Source organism: Diutina rugosa (assembly GCF_008704595.1).
Source record: "Diutina rugosa strain CBS 613 chromosome Unknown scaffold73_size41433, whole genome shotgun sequence".
NCBI classification, from domain to species: Eukaryota; Fungi; Ascomycota; class Pichiomycetes; order Serinales; family Debaryomycetaceae; genus Diutina; species Diutina rugosa.
The window spans coordinates 24,641-41,418 of NW_022995160.1; the positions used below are offsets into that span (position 1 = coordinate 24,641).

General features: G+C 48.2%; 5 protein-coding genes across 5 annotated transcripts; 1 reads left to right on the forward strand and 4 right to left on the reverse strand. All coding sequences in view use genetic code 12, as the record gives it.

The window, feature by feature from the left end:
- Positions 1–1,842: 1,842 nt before the first annotated feature.
- Positions 1,843–2,256, reverse strand: DIURU_003759 (uncharacterized protein; the record flags this gene model as incomplete). The annotated part of the gene is made up of 1 exon (XM_034156556.1): positions 1,843–2,256. The coding sequence occupies one exon, from the start codon at positions 2,254–2,256 to the stop codon at positions 1,843–1,845; it is 414 nt and encodes a 137-aa protein (XP_034011449.1).
- Positions 2,257–6,197: 3,941 nt separating this feature from the next.
- Positions 6,198–7,484, reverse strand: NPL6 (Npl6p; the record flags this gene model as incomplete). Its single annotated transcript, XM_034156558.1, has 1 exon — positions 6,198–7,484. The coding sequence occupies one exon, from the start codon at positions 7,482–7,484 to the stop codon at positions 6,198–6,200; it is 1,287 nt and encodes a 428-aa protein (XP_034011450.1).
- Positions 7,485–7,718: 234 nt separating this feature from the next.
- DIURU_003761 (sugar phosphate isomerase/epimerase family protein) lies at positions 7,719–9,074 on the reverse strand (the record flags this gene model as incomplete). The annotated part of the gene is made up of 1 exon (XM_034156559.1): positions 7,719–9,074. The coding sequence occupies one exon, from the start codon at positions 9,072–9,074 to the stop codon at positions 7,719–7,721; it is 1,356 nt and encodes a 451-aa protein (XP_034011451.1).
- Positions 9,075–9,400: 326 nt separating this feature from the next.
- Positions 9,401–11,305, reverse strand: DIURU_003762 (uncharacterized protein; the record flags this gene model as incomplete). Its single annotated transcript, XM_034156560.1, has 1 exon — positions 9,401–11,305. One exon carries the CDS (start codon positions 11,303–11,305, stop codon positions 9,401–9,403), a length of 1,905 nt encoding a protein of 634 aa, XP_034011452.1.
- Positions 11,306–11,869: 564 nt separating this feature from the next.
- Positions 11,870–15,451, forward strand: DIURU_003763 (uncharacterized protein; the record flags this gene model as incomplete). Its single annotated transcript, XM_034156561.1, has 1 exon — positions 11,870–15,451. One exon carries the CDS (start codon positions 11,870–11,872, stop codon positions 15,449–15,451), a length of 3,582 nt encoding a protein of 1,193 aa, XP_034011453.1.
- Between the last annotated feature and the right edge of the window lie 1,327 nt (positions 15,452–16,778).

The window sequence follows — 16,778 nt, forward strand, 5'->3', positions numbered from 1 at the left end:
GCGGCGGGGAAGTGGCCAGCGTTGTCTTTCAAGGCGGCGTCGATGAGCCATGGACTGCTGGCAGCCAGCCTCCTAGAGGTCTGGAAGATGAAACCTGCACTTGATCATCGAGTGTGGAGTAGTCTTCGTAGACGGGCAGCCGGTTAGCTGAAACGAACGCCCATGTTCAGTACGTGAAGCCGGCCATATTGTCTTAGCTTATTGGGGATCACTGATGACTTCGGTCGTGCTCCTTTTTTTTGTATCTTTTTCACTGTTGTGGGGGAAGCTTATGTTTTATATTTATATACTTTAAATGCAAACAATGAAAATTATGAAAGTCATCAGCATATTTAATTTCTGTCCACAATTGTAGATATTCAATTCGGTGGATCTCCGAGAGACTACTACCACGTGCCGGTGTTCGTTGAAGGGATCCATCATGTCAGCAATAAGGATACACTTCAGAGTCTTTGGAAAATTGGTAGTAGTCCTCAATATCCGTAAGATCTCGTTTAAACACACAAGGTTGGCTTTGGTGCTTAGAATAGTGTTTGGTCGATTGCTTGAGAGAAAAGCTAAAGCACGGAAATGATCCCAACACTTGAGTCTCATTGAGAATCGACAGCAATAATAACCTGTGATTCAATATTTGTGATGAGTCTGACAAAACCCGTCCCACAACTGCTTGGAACATGCCCTCATTGAGAGTCAGATGGACAACGAAATACTTCCCAGGCACGTTCGCTATTCGATCGTATCTGGGAACGTCGTAGGCTACAGTGACTATTTGCTAAGCTGTGATTGCTTGATCTTGATCCTTCAAAATACATAACTAGTATTTTTAGATTAAAACACGTGTACCCATCAAATTTGACTACGTATGCATCCACTCGTTTGATTGACCCTTTGCTACTCTGATTCAAACAAGGTTATTTTTTAAATTCTCGTAAATTCCGATATAGTGTAGTGGTTATCACTCAGCACTCTCCATGCCGCGACCGGGGTTCGATTCCCCGTATCGGAGTCTTCTTTTTGGACCTTAAATCCCAGCCAGTTCTTAGTCCCAGTCGGGACTAGCAGGTAATATCTCAGTTATTTCTGCCGGGCCCTCTCTTTTTCGTTAAAGACTTTGCATCTCATGAGCGATGCCCATGGCTGGCTATCCTGCAACCACCTCGGGTTCCATGTGTAATCACGGGTTATTCTTAAATCTACGTGGGATCTAAATTGGTAGCTTGCTCATGGTGCATCGTTTACGAGACCCACACTCCGAAGTTAAATTGCTCAAGCTTTATCCTAGTAAAATCCCCACTTCTCAAACCTAACAGTACCCTTCGGGGGCGTAAGGTGGAACTGGGTGTTGTTGTCCTTCTTACCCTTACCTTATTGCCCCGCAGGAGCGGCAGCAGCTTTTGGCACGCTCAGCAGTTTTGGTCAACATTCGGCGAAGATTACTGAGCATTAGCTATTTAAAAAAAAACTTTTTCGCACCCCACTGCCCCCGGCAGCTGAGTTTAAGCCAGGTGAAGAATATAGAGAAGAAGGGGACATGAAAGTAATTGGTGGTTTTATTGAGTTTGACCTGAATCAATCAATTTTTTGAAGTGCATAAGTAATTATCGGGGTGTGTTGGTAATTATTTAAGTGCACAATGGTGATGCGAAATACTGGTGATAGTGATGATCACGAAAAACTTGATTACTTCAAGCAATTAGAAACTGTAATATTCAACCACTATATATTATACTTTCTGATACCGTCTATTTGATGAATGACGTTGAAGTATAATAAAGTAGTGTGGTCCACTTCCCGCGAATAACTGGTGCCGGCACAAGTATTTCAATGGCAGAACCCATCAACTTAGAACGCTTGGCGGTATTTAGCGTTTTCTTTGTTGGGGTACATCGGCTGTTGTTGCGCCGAGTACATGTTGGGGTCGGTGTACATCGTGGCCGGCTTTTCGTAGTTTTGCGAAGAGTTGTGTTTAGAGCGCTTATTCCGACCACAGCAACAACAGAAGCACCCAAAGCACGCATCACCACAGGCCAAACCGTAGTAGAAACAGCGAAAAATGGTGCCCAACACCCAGATGACAATGAGGCTACCAATGACAATCAACACTATTGACACCACCGTACATGCGGTGTCCTTCATACACAAATCCCACAGTCGCCACAGGCCGCCAACGTCGCTCCTGCTGCCGGTGGCATCGTCGATAAAATTGCGTCCCACAAGATAGAAAGCGTTGATCACTTCGTTAGGAATCGGAGACATGATGTTTCGGTGTGGTGAAAACAGGAGATGTGTTTTGTTATATTTAAGGTGACGCCGTAGCAGACTATGCCCTTTTTAGTCCCGAATGTAATTGAGCTTTTCGTCGCTGCGCCCTCTTAGTGTAATAAAAGAACACGAGGTGATCAGAGGCAGTACCCGCCATTTCTGGGGCAGGGCAACAGACAGGTACAAGGATGTTGGAGTTTCCCAAAATCAATGAACCGTTGGTATTCGTTTAAACCAGTAGTTCATGGCTTGTACCTCATAAATTTGCTAAAATCGCGGTTGGTGGAGTTTAGTGTTAATGGGGAATCTAACATGGGTAGACTTAGCATCGAAGTTGTAAACAGTAATTTCGTGCATACAAACTGACAGCGATGTTTTGCTAGCTGCACGCCCAGCCGCCTGCAGGCTCAGCCTTGAGACAGCGGGCTCGACACCCATTACCAGTATACCTAAATTTAGATCTCGAGGAGATGTTGGACAAGTAGGTCCATAGTCCCGTACTGTGCATCGTAGCTGGGTCGGCACCCGTGACCGTCGTAGCCAAATTTAGATTTAAAGGAGAGAATGTTTAGGCAGGCCCGTAGTCGCGGACTGTATAACAGAGACCATTGCCAAACACATGGATGTTTTCTCCCAGAAATGGTGTTGTTGGTGGTATCACATAGTGCTTAGGATTATTTCCATAGTGGAGTAATTCATGATCCTCCCACGGCAATGTGATTGAGTCCTGATAACGACGTCTACCTTGCTGGTGTTGCCTTGATGCCAGCAACAAAGAAAGCTCGACGGTATTATGAATCGATATATGGATGGTTTCTGGGGGTCCCACCATATTCGTTTCTCGAGTGCCGATAATTCCTCGGAATCAGCGTTTTCTTCGCTGCTGGCGCCAGGCCAATAAGCACAGAAACTCAGCGGGCAAAAGTCGTGATAAGTTTACCATCCCTGAATTCGGCCACTTGACGTTTCTTACCGTCTATAATCAGTGGGCACGTCAATTACGCTCAGCGGATTGTTCAGCGGCCAATTTTTTTCAACAGGAAACGGATGATGAAGGGACGTGAGATTTGCCAACTAGAAGGGATACCTGAGCAGCCAAAGCTGGTCTGAAAGTGCCTCTATGCCGGATTTTTTGCCCTAGCAGCAGTAGTGGAATAACTCCAATAGCGGGATGTCGGAGTTTCTGCTGCTTCACCATCTTTGTAAGAAGTTATTTTTGCCCCCGACGTCAGTGCTAGTGGGGGCAAAATTGTTGTGTCCCTAGGTGATTTATCATCTGCTTATGATGCCTAGAAAGAGTACATTTCCTGTGTCACCGTGTTGGATCTACTGTGGCTTGCCAATTATAGTGGCATGTATGTTAGCGATCTACACAAGCGAAGATTTGATTTTATTACAAAAAGTGTTGCCAATGAATTTCAAATCACATTAAAGAGACGACGGTGGTGGCACCTGCTTTGGAGACGGTAATGGTCACTCGTCGTCGTGGTCTTTAAACCACCCGTAAGCATTAATAGATATTTGCAGAATTTTGTAAACGCTAGATCGAAAAATGTGGAAACTTCTAATAACTATTCACTTCGGGTTTCAGTTATTGAATTCTTTTGAACGTTTGAGACAGAAGCTGAAGGCGTTTCTCACACTACAAATTGAAGCCAAGCATCATGAATTTTTACTAGTCTTCACGGATAAAATTCGCCTTTAGGGTTTACAATTTTCTTTGGATATCTCCGCTCTGGATTATCCAACCATCCCCTGTCAATTATTCCTAATCGTTTCACAATGGGCTTTTTTGCTTTCGAAGGCGTTTACGAGAAACAAATACTGAAACTTCTGCCTTCAACTCAGGTTGGCAAACAAACTCTTGATCAACTAATCTTTTTTTTTATCCTTAGTTTTGCATTGATATCTAACTTAAAAACTTACATGCTCCTTAGAGGATCTCAAGTGTTTGTAAAGCCTTCGTTCTCGATACCCTGCGATCTGAGAAAGCCGACAACGGCGAAAAACTCAGTATATTTTTATATAATCGTTTGCATTAATCTAACTGTAAAAATATGTCTAAGAGGTCCATCTTAGAGGATACTCAAGTGTTCCACCCTCGTACAAAAAAACCAGCCAGATCGCGCGAAGTGAATGACATCATTTCTCTGCGCTTTACAAACCCATGTATGATCATTTTCTCGAGTTGATGTTGTATTATCTAAGGATGAAGCTGATACTATCCAATTGCTCTAAACGTAAAAGAGGCGGGACGTCGAGATCAGAACACAAACACAGATACTTGTAAGTAGCCAATACTAGTTGTTCCTCTCTCGACGCCCCGCCAGGGTATTGTGCTGGGTCTGTACGGTGAATGCAGGGCCTGCATTCACCGAGCGGGTGACTTCAGCTCAGCCTAGGGTTGCACCCTAAGCTGCCCGCACCGAGATAACTCCGTTGCCGGAGTTATCACGTATGCTTCTATATAATACTCACGCGGACTCCTCCCGAGTGCACCACCGCCGGAACCTACCGGCGAATACCCATGCCCCGGTCACCTACCAGTAAACCTATACCGGTGTGTAAGTATCTTCGACGGGGTATTCCTCCAAGGCCGAACGAACCATACAACAGTTGAACATGAGGTCCCTTGGCCCAGTTGGTTAAGGCGTGGTGCTAATAACGCCAAGATCAGCGGTTCGATCCCGCTAGGGACCATTCTTTTTGCTTTTGATGAGTTTTAATGGTGTGAAGATACGAATTGTGTATTATTTGGTTTCATTTCCTTGCTTTGCTCTTCAAGTCACAGCTTTGAGGATCGTAATAATTCAACTTACGTGCGCGGTGATGAGAACACATTGAATATCGTTCTTTTGCATATTAAATTCTCGAACTAATTGAAGCATTGAAACGAATTTTTCTTGGATTACAAGTCAATGATTGACTTAACCGTAAACATTATCAAAATTTGCGAATTTGCCATAAATCGCAAGTTCGAGTCAACAAGAATAACACACATCAATGAAAGCATGATCACAAGTATAGTGTGTACTCATCTTTCATTAAGGAAAAAATTATAGGATATTTCAAATTGTATTAAAAAGATTCTTATCTGCGTTGATGGTGTATACTCATGAGTGTGAATGCGACTTGGGAAATCTCATCTACTCGCGATGGTGTAACTTATGTTCATATACCAACATGATGTGTCAAGCATGCTCGAATATGTATCTGGATTCTTAACTCCACTAGTAATTATTAACCTTTTGAGCATAAGCCAGATTCAAAAACCTGAAAAAACTAGCGTTGCTTGGTTTCGATCCAAGGACCTTTGGGTTATGAGCCCAACGCGCTACCACTGCGCCACAACGCTTTCTTGTGTTAATTTACATAGCGGATGAAATAGTCTTGATCAAGACGATCAGTTTTTGAACTTTGGGGTTATATCCGCAAAGCAGACTACGAGACTTATATATATGTTCAAAAAAGATATAGAAACTAGATTAAAGTGCACAGTTGCCGAAAATCGCTCAAAATGTAAGTGTCAACACGCCTTCCAGAAAATCCAGGGACGAAACTAAAGTCCATTTCCTCGTGGAAGGGGGCTGCCGCCGGCCTTCTCCATGAATGGCGACCCGATATTTTTTAGTTGTTCTTATGGGCCGAAAGAGGCCAAAATTCTGACTGGGCTAAAGTTTGAATCCGGCAATTCGCAGATCATTCCTTGGTTTCTTCAATCAGCCTAAGTGAAGGCCATAAGATATCTTCACAAACGATCCACGAAATTATCAGACTTGGAAATCGCTTTAAGATCAGCTTTAATTAGTCCATAAAGGAGTTCTGAGGCAAACAAGTAGAATACACCACTCGGGGTTCATTAAAATATCACCATTACACTATCATCTAGCATTTGTCATTACTATACGTTATAATACAACCGCGCTTGCGCGGTACTACTGCTGCAGAGCCTCAAACTTCTGCTGCATCCGAATGGCGGTAGAGTCCTCGACGTCATCGTACACATCCTTGGGGACGTCGAGCAAACCGGTGACCTTACGGTTAATGTCCCTGTTCACGAAGAAAGTGTCGATAACAATGCCGTCTTTCAGAGGGCCAATGCGCTTCATCGAGCACCGCAGTGGTTGAGTCAGTTCTGGGTAGAACACCAAGTTTGAATATAAATCCTTTACCCCATGATTCAAAGCCACCAGCCGGTCATCCAAGAGCTTCTTGTTGTAATTCGACGTTTGCGAAGCAATCAGGTAAAGCCACGTTTGGTCGGTGGGCAACGGTGCCGCATAACTAGGCAAGTCGGGCACATCCGCGGAGGGTAAGTCGAAGCTGCCGCCACCGATGTATTGGTTTTTGCGATAGAGTTCTTGAGGGTCAGCGGGTTCGCCAGAGACATCGCCGTTGTCAATGGCTCGTTGTTCCCAAAAATCGTCAATCACTTTCTTACCATCCTTGATCATTCGCGCACCAAACTCACGATAGATGGAGCGCGCAGTCACCAAATTCACTGCCCGCCCCTTGTACGAGTTGGGCAACAAGCCCCGCTCAATAAGATCCTGTTTCTCTTCGTTGGTACAGATCTTTTTGTACAAGGTGTGCGGGTGGGTCTTGAACAAAAGGTACGAGTCACGGAACCCCACCAACCGCGCCGGCTCTGTCAGCAACATGAACAATTGGTCACCCAGGTTCATCACTGTAAATACCCGGTTGCGGTACTCACGCCCACCTAAAAGATGGCCGTTTTCGTCGACTTTTTCCTTGGCTTTGGGGTCCTCGTCAGGGATGATAATTTCGTCACGTTCCACCAGTAACGGGTTGCCGTTCTCATCCAAGTAAGTCATTTCCAGCGGGGGTAACATCTTTTTGCGCCCGCGGTGCTTTTTCTCAGGCTGCGCCACCGCCTCCTCTTCTTCATTGTCTTCCTTCTCCAGATCGTCATCGCGAATGCGCTTGCGGCGTTCGCGGTGGGGTCTGGATACCTCGCCTTCGTCGTAGTCATCCTCGAATTCGTCGTCTTCGTCGGGAGGGAGCGGTGGGAGCCCGTCGAAGTCATCGAGCCCGTCCTGGTTATCGTCGCTGCCATCATCGGCGGCGTCATTCTTCACCGCTTGTTCGTCACCGTCGTCACCATCCTGACTCAACTTGTCATCCTCGGCGGCCTTGACGTCATCAGCAACATCGTCAGCCTCCTTTTCGTAGTCGCTATCGCGAGGCTCGTCTTTAGACATGGTTGGTGAAGAGTTAGTTTTCGCGGACTGCACAGAAGTTTTGACCAGCCAACGCGACCTATACATTTGGCAATAAAGGTAATGTCGCTACAAGAGCAAAACATAAACAATTTTGATCAGTAAACGATACCAATTAATCGGATTCAGATGATCTTTACTTTTTAGAGTGAGTCGAGTTTTGAGATTGCTACTTGTTGTCGTTAAAGTGGTGACACTAGGTACATAGCCCCAGGGTTAATTAAACAGGTTCAAGTCGTAGTTGATGACATTGATCACCACCGTGAGGCCGCCCAGCTCGTATCCAAACGCTTGCGTACGCGGAAGATTGATGTCATTGTACCGATTGAGTGGGTGGGGTATAGGGTCCATCTTGAAGCACGTCCGCAAAAAGAGCACCAACCGATTGTATTGGAACATGTCTTGGACCTCGACAATCGCCTGGGTAATGTACGAAGAGCTGTGTGCTTGGTTAGAAAGAACAATCTCCTGGTTATCCATGCGGTTTTCGTAGGACATGTTGATCATATTTGTGCGGAGATCGTCCACTTGTTGGGTAACTATGGCAAGGTTCTTCATGTCGTAAAGACGAATCAGTCCGGCGCTTCCGTAGGAGTGGCCTAATGAAATAGCATCTACTTTCACCGGAGGGAAATAGTTGGTGTTTAAGTAACGATCACTGTAGCTCCCTTGTAAGTAGATAAGACTTCGCATGGCGTCTTCTGCCACCGCCCGATTTTTATGAGAGTCAACCATAGTCTGATTGAAGATTTCAAGCGTCAAGTACCCGTCATATCCGGTGTCGTGCACCACTTTCAAGTCCTCGATGAGTGAGGGGAAATTACCTTGGAAGGGGAGCACACGGTAGTGCTTAGCGAAGTACGCCAAATCGGTAAGCTTCAAGTTGGGGGCATCGCAAAGTTGAACGCTGAACAACTTCTCCTTCAATATATTGAGCTTCTCAATCGTGGGACGATGCATATTGATGTGGAAGGAGTCTATGCAGATGCCAAAATTGGGTTCGTCAACTTTTTCAACAATTTCACAAAGCTTTTCAAGTGTGTGAACATTGGTGGCCCAACTGACACTTTCGTACGCCAATTTAATCCCTCGATTGGCGGCTAACCTCGACGCAGTTCGGAATTGGTCAACGATTATATTCATATCGTCCAGCGGATGGGGGAGGGTGTTGGCACCGATGATCAACATGTTGGTGCACAATTGGTTCATGATGATGAAAAACTTCTTCAACTCGTCGATTTTGGCGTAGAATTCCTCGTTGCAGTTCCACCCACCGAGATCTCGAAACGGCTGAAGCGCCGTCACCTTGAGGTCTAGGTCGACGCAATAGTCGTAGATGTCGGGGAGATACTCAATTTCCGCCACGTCCAGAGGCGTGAGCTCTACCCCTTGGAAGCCGGCGTTGTGGATCAGCAAGAGCTTCTCCCAAAGATTACCCGAGAAACACACGGTGGCAATCAGCGGCTTGATCTTAAGCTCCTGGATCATGCGATCAAACTTGCGGGTCCGCCCCAGCGCCAGGGAGCTGTGTCTTATGGCCATCTGGGCGCACACGCGTGGTAGTCTGAACATGGTGGCGGGTTGGGGCTACCGTTGTCCGGTATATCGACGGCGGTCTTGGTGCGCTTTTGTGGGGAACGTCCGCCACACGCGCACCGGCAATAATCATCGGACACTTTTCGCAGGAGGCAATTATCAGGTAAAGATGTCAATCAGGCCCAATTGCTTTCAAAAGGTTACACTGAAATAATGATTAGAAATTTCTCTGAACATGATGATTTTGGACGTATCCGGGCCCAAGTACGTTATTTTATATGTTAGGATTGTATAATGCAAAGGTATCGATAAATTCAGATATAATGTCTTTTCGTGCTATTAGGTTTCGTTACTATGTACAGTCATCTCGATTGGTCCTTGGACTTTTTTCTTTTGATGATTTCGTTGGCGACACTGTTGAAGTCGACGTTCTCCTTCAAGTTGGTGAGGGCGATCTTCTCCACCGGCACCGGGGGAACTTTCCCGTCGACGACGCCGGCAATCAACGGGAAGTAATCCGGCAGCTTGATCCAGTTGCCGATAAACCGTTTCACTGCCGAGTTGTCTTGTTGGTAGTTACGGTAGGCATGGAGCAAGGCAAGGTAAAGGTCGGTGCGTTCCTGGGTGGGGGCGGCGGCAAAAATGGTTGAGTCTCTCAACGCGGCCCAGTCGGCCACGGGGATGTACTTGATGCGGTCAGCGTCCAACTGGCGGAGTGACTGGTTCCACAGAGCGACGATGTCGGCACACAGTGCCTCGGGGATCAGCCCCAACTTCTTGAGGGCAATGCGGTACAGCACCTGGGTACGGTCAATGCCGAACGAGTCGTACATCATCACCAACTGGTCGTACACCCGCTTGTCGTTCCACAGGTAGTTAGAGATGACGTTGTTCACCATGTACTCGTCCAACTTCCGGTTTTCTTGGTACAACGACAAAATGTCGCGTAACTCCGCCAGTGACTCGTCGTTAAGCTGAGGGTACATGGCGAAGAATGCCTTGAAGAACGCGTTGTTGACCACCGAGTACCGCAGGTACAAGGCCTGGGCGTTGTGCACCTTAGCCTCTTCGCTTTGGTAGTAGGTAATAGTCTTCATCCACACGTGTTTGAGCAAGTCGAGGTTATTTTGAGCCAGAATGTTGGTCAACAACAGCGCCACACAGTCCACCTTAAGGAGGGGGCGGTAGGGCAAGTCGTTGTTGACCACCTTATCGAAGAAGTGAGAGGCAATGCTGATGTCCTTGCAACTGCGGATGAACTCCAAGTGCAAAGTGCACAACGCTCTAAGCACCATCAGCTTCGACTGGTGGTCGGACGAGGTTTCGTAGGATTGGAGCAACAGCTCGAACAAGTCCAACCCACGCAGGTAGTCGCCCGCCGACACCGCGATCTGCCCCATCAGCGAGAGGAGACGGGGGTCGGTGGTGAATGCCAGCGGAGTGCTGCCAGGGTCAGGGGTATCTTTGTTCAACTCGAAGATCTGCCACGCCTGTTCGTAGGTGAACCGGTTCAGCAGGTAGCCGAGGGGGAGCACGGTGGCGAGGACGATCTGCGACATGTATATCGGCGCCATGTCTTGCAAGGTGATGTTGTATTCCCAGAGGCCGAAAAGCTCGCGGTCCATGTTCATTTCCTGGAGACACGAGATGAGCATCTTGACGATGCCCGGGTTGAGCACCGCGTTACACTCGCCGCGGTTGATCACTTCGGTGATTTGTTGAGTCAACAACGAAAGCGTGGCCTCGTCGACATAAGCCAGCCGCGACCGCTGGTCCTTATCGCGGTTTTTGGAACCCAGCAACCGGGCGTCGCGGGAACCTTTGATTAAATAGCGCATCATCAGCACCACGTTGAACACGTTGCGGCTCAGAAGAACCCGGCGCAAGTCGCCGTCCTCCAAGAACAACTCGATCACCCGCTGCATCGCCTCGAACCGCTTGGCGGCGTCGTGAGACAGCCGTTTTGCCCGCGGGTTGTGGCGGTCCTGCAACACGATCGCCTCCTGCAAACAGTCCTGGAAGTGGTTGAGCTTGGCCTTGGTGTCCCAGTCCATACGAGGGGCATCAAGCTTATCGGGGCGGGGGTCGAGGGACCTCGGGGGCGCCACCGTCAGCTTGGGTTCGTGCACCGGCGGGAGGTTGGCGACGTTGAGCGAGCGGAACGAGCCCTGCTGGAGGGTCACCCCGGAGCGGGGCACGTTCTGGCCCCTCACTTTCGAGAGCAACGCCGGCCGCAACCCGGCCTGCGCTTGAATTAACCGAAACATGGGTCGTGTGGTGGTACGTAGGGATTAGGTGAGGGATGATGGCACGATGGCGAGAAAAATGCGACTACTCGGCCAGTGGCCCTCGGGGGCTCGAGGATGACCGGTTAAGAGCGCCTCCCTCTGACTCACACTAACAAAATGAAATATTGATTTTGATTTGAGTGGGGTAGTATATCGCTTGTTGTTTATAGTTTTTGGTGATGTTGAGGTAGACTCGGTTGTCGCGTGACATCGCCGTCTGTTTGTACTGCTGGTGGCAATGGGTCGAGAATCGGCGATTTTGTGCGAGCCAGTGACGTCAGCGGCCACCGATCAGCCCCGCGACTAGGGCTCAGCCCTTAGCCCACCACCAGCGCCAGTGGTAGCACAAAAATAACACAAAATTAAACTTTGGTTGAACTAGCCCTAATTATTCATTACTTATTATCCTCTGGCTAAATCTTATTTGCATGTGGCACCCTTAGGTGTCGGAGCCGGGCACCTTATCGGTGATTGCGCACTCACTATCGCTAGCGTTTTCCTACCATACCCACCTCCACCACCATTACCAGCACATTGCCCGGGATGGAGACGACGCCGCTTGTGCCCGGGGTGGCAGGAACCAAGGCCAGCGCCTCCAGCGCCAAGCTCGACACGTTCCTGGGGGTGTTTGTCCCCACCACCTTGAACGTGCTCCTGATCCTTATGTTCCTCCGCTTCGGGTTCATCATCGGCCAGATGGGCATTGCCGGCACCTTCGGCCTTCTCTTGCTTTCCTACTTTATCAACGGGCTCACGGTGATGCTGATCTCGGCCATCAGCACCAACGGCACCGTCAAAGGCGGCGGCGCCTACTACATGATCTCGCGGCTGTTAGGCCCCGAGTTCGGCGGCGCTGTCGGCATCATTTTCTGCTTGGGACAAGTGCTCAACAGTTCGTTGAACGTGGTGGGTCTCATCGAGCCCATATTGGTCAATTTCGGCCAGGAGCTGGGGGTGATCGCCAAAGTGCTCCCCACGGGCTACTGGCCCCAATTCGGCTACTCGCTGATCCTCCTCGCCGTGTGCACCGCGGTGGCGATGGTGGGGGCGCAGCTCGTGCTGAAAACCGGGTTCTTCTTGTTCATCATCTTATTTATCCTGACGGTGCTGGTGCCGATCCTGGCGATCTTCAAACAGCCGTTCCACCCGTTCCCGCCTCCATTTGACAACTTGACCTATACCGGTCTTTCATGGGACACTGTGCGCTTGAACATGTGGCCTCAGTTTACTCTGGGCGCGGCCGGGTCGGTGATGCCGCCAGGAGTGAAGGAGAACTTCCGCAATCTCTTTGGCATTTTCTTCCCCGCCACCGCCGGGATCTTCGCCGGGGCTAGTATGCTGGGAGAACTCAAACATCCCAGTAAATCAATCCCTCTTGGCACGATTCGCGGGCTTCTGCTCACGTTCGTCCTCTACTCATTCGTCATTCTTGCCCTCGGCCTGCTGACGCCGCGGCAAGTGTTGCACCACGACATTGGCATTATTCAGACAATTAACCTTCACCCCGTGGTGGTGATCATGGGGGAGTTGGCCACCTCGCTCTTCTCAGTGATCATGGGGATCGTGCTGGCACTGACAATGCTCACAGCGATTGCTGGCGACCGTATCATCCCCGGCCTCGAGCGGTTCAGTCGAGTAAAGAAACTGCCCCAACAAAAGAAGAAAGCCGACGTCTACTCCATCTTAGCCACCTGGCTTCTCGCTCAGTTCTGTCTCTTTGCAGACATCAACGAGATCGCCACGTTCATCACCATGGCCTTCCTCATGACATTCATCGTCACCAACATGGCGTGTTTTCTTCTCCGCATCGGCTCGGCGCCTAACTTCCGTCCGCTGTTCCGCTATTTCAGCTCCAAAACTGCTGGTCTCGGAGTGCTCCTGTGCCTTGTGGCTATGTTTATCGTCGACGGCATCTCGGCTACCCTCATCATCTTTTGCCTCATGTTGCTCATCTTGATCATCCATTACTGCACACCTCCTCTGCACTTTGGCGACATTTCTCAGTTGCTTATCTATCACCAAGTACGCAAGTACCTTTTAAGGTTGAAACTTAATATGAGCGTCAAGTACTGGCGACCTCAAATTTTGCTTCTTGTCGACTCTCCTCGGACACTGTGGAACCTTATAGGGTTTTGCAACCACTTGAAAAAAGGAGGGCTCTACATCCTAGGGCACGTGGTGATCCAAAGCGACGAGAGTGCTAACCCCACCCTGATGTTTGGCGAAGTAAAGAAACAAAAGCAGGCGTGGTCCAAGTTGCGAGATATGCTCAACATCAAGGCATTTGTCCAGATTGCTTGGGGTCCCTCTATCGTGTGGGGGGTACGCAATGTATATTTAGGTCTGGGGCTCGGTGGTATGCGACCCAATATCACCGTGCTTGGGTTTTACGACTTTGCCAAACGGGGTCTTGATTCGTTCGCGTTGACTTCAGGTAAACTGTCACTGGGGCTCCCCACTGACGAATGTCGTGCCGAGCGTAAAGTGCTGATAAGCCAGTGGGTCCAAATAGTGGAGGAATTGGTGATCATGCAAGCCACAGTGGCCGTTGCTGCTAACTTTGGTAATCTTCACCTCCCCGACCTCAAGTTCAAGCCTCACCACGTCTTCTCCAAGTATAAGACGAAAATGAGGCTCGATCACGAGCAGAAGCGGTTTATCGATTTGTACCCGATTCAAATGCTGAGCATCAACCAAATGGGTGACGGCAAGCTGGTTTTGAGTACCAACTTCGACACCTACACGTTGATTCTTCAATTGGGAGCGATCTTGGCCACGGTTGACGAATGGAAGTATTCGCACCAGTTACGAGTGATTGCCTTTGTTGAAACCAAGGAAGAGATTGCTGAAGAACAGGACCGGTTAGCAGAGTTATTAGACTCATTGCGGATTGATGCCATCACAAAGGTGGTAGCGTTAGATCAAGGACTCCCCGGCGAAAAGGGGCTTGCGTCGTATAACTTTGTTGTCAAAGGGTATAACAAAACTCCTTTCAACGCTAACGAGTACGCTCGCATTGACCAAGTACTCAAAGGCGACCAGTGGTGGCGCAACTTGTGTCAAGCTCGCGAGGCATTAAAGGAAATCGACCGCAAGCGCATGTTACGAAACCAGCTGAAGGCGTTTCTTAACGAGTTTGGTAAGCCGCCGGTGGAACGGTTTGCGCCCTTGAATTTAGGCGGCGGCACCTATGGGTCAATGCAGCCACTGCTTCAAGTCCCTAAATCAATGCAGCGACGTGCTACTCTTTCAAATTTGAACCAACAGGGGATGCTGCTTTCGTTTGGCATGCGCGCCGGCTCCAACTACTTCCCCGGTGACGCAGGAAGCGACTACCTGGAGCTGGAGATCGAAGACGAAAGGCTGCCTACACCACCACCAAACTTTCGCGACCCGTTCGTCCTCAACTCAGACTCTACTTATGTTGAATCAAGTTCGCCCGTACAACCCGAATCTCCGCAGTTGACCGTCGAGCCTTCGAATGTGCTGATTAGGCTGTCAGTGTCCAACTTACGCCCTAACTTTAGTGCGGTGAAAATCCCTAAACCGTACATTAACGATGACGAGGACGACGTAGCTGGTGATGATGACGAGGAGAATAAGCCGTCGATCCAGTTTGAGGAGACGTCCGATGACGAAGGTACTTTGACCATCAAGCCGCGGGCAACGCCAAGCGCAAAGCCGTCGTCCCGAAATATCATCAACAATTATGAGATTAACGAACAATTAAAGACGCCCCAATTCTTGGCTCAAGATGATGACGATGTTGAGATTCCTCCGCAACGGCTTGACGATTGGCAATCTTCGCCGAAATTGCTGGCTCGTAAGGTGAGCTCCACTAGCGGTATCACCAAGCGCCAGCTTCAGGAGGAACTCAAAGGACTCACGTTCAGTGACTTGCCGGCTAAAGGCCAACACTTGATCCTTAATGATCTCATGAAGGTCATGCTGCCTCAAGCTACCACCGATGTCATTTTCCTGACACTTCCAGCCCCAGTACTTGGCACCCACAAGAATGAGGCCGACTCTATCGAGTACACGCGGAACTTGGCAGTGTGGTTCGAGGGATTGCCGCCGGTGTTGTTGTTTAACTCACAAACAGTAACCGTGACCACAAACCTTTAAATGTTCAATATACATTCATAGCATTTCATTATGCGAGTCTCTTGATGTAGAACCCAAGGTTGGTTTATACATCGAAATGAAAGGCCCAAGCAACAAATTACAGGCTGATCACTGCTTGACAATGTCACCGATGGACTTCGATTTGAAGCGAGTTGAATCGATATAGTTCGCGGTCTCAGCCACATCTTGCACTCACATATAGCCAATGTGCTCGAACACATTACACGATATGTGGAATTGGAACGTAGAAGCTAGAAGTGAAAAGAAAACTTTCCAGATTAAGCGTTTGTTTGATTTCGGCAACACCCCAAGTCTATTGTGTACTTTATTATTTTTGGTGGATTGCGATGTTTGTAGCATTGTCAATAATGGTGAAACACCTCGTCTAACTTGGTCGTTTGTAGGCAGGCGCAGCGTGAGATATGCTAAACTCGTCACTTTGAGCTCATATACAAGATTCCAGAGTGATGAACTCATTCAGCTCAGCACTGTAGTCCCTATGTACGTCGATTTGGTTCGACAAGTCTTCTAGTGGGTAACACAATAGTTGGCAAACCTATCACACTTGCGAAGTTTCATACCTGCACATAGTAATTCCGACTGCATGTTGTGTGTAAACTGACCAAGTGTTTACACTGCTTATATTTCACTCTAGAAGAAAACCAACCACACCACTGTAATAATCCCCATTGAAAAAGTATTTAGACGGCAAATGGGATTTTTCCGAATTTTCCCTGAAAAAACTAAAAAGTGTGCTATAAAATCAGGAAAAATCGCTAAAATCAAACTGATAGCTTCATAAAATTCTTTGGCACCGGAAGTATAGTTGATGTGGTTTTGGGAGAGTTGACGTCAAAATTGGCGTCTCTATGTGAGTTTATTGGTGGTAAAAAAAAACTTTTTTTTTTTTTTGCAATTTTTTTTCGGACGATTTTGAGTTTGCAGCGTGGTCTAATACATCTACTGAGCGTTGGAGTTGACCTGTGATATTTGTAAAAGCGGTGAGAGAGGTGTAACACCTCGTCTACAGTCGATACCTGTATGCAGGTGCATGAAGAAATATGCAGAAAACAACAAGGTGAGCTGTATCACGCACTTACAGAGTTATCAGCTCGTATTTCAAAGCACGATCGTAAGCTTTGAGTATGCATACCTGGTCTGGTGGGTTTAAGTAGGTGTCGGCACCAGAGCTGATGCAGATATCAGGCTTTGAAGTCCGGGTACTGCACATAAGCACCGCAGTTGCATATCATTCATAAGTTTTCAATCAGGATTTTCGTCACGTATATCACACTCGAGAAAGAAATGAAATGCGTGACTGTGATGT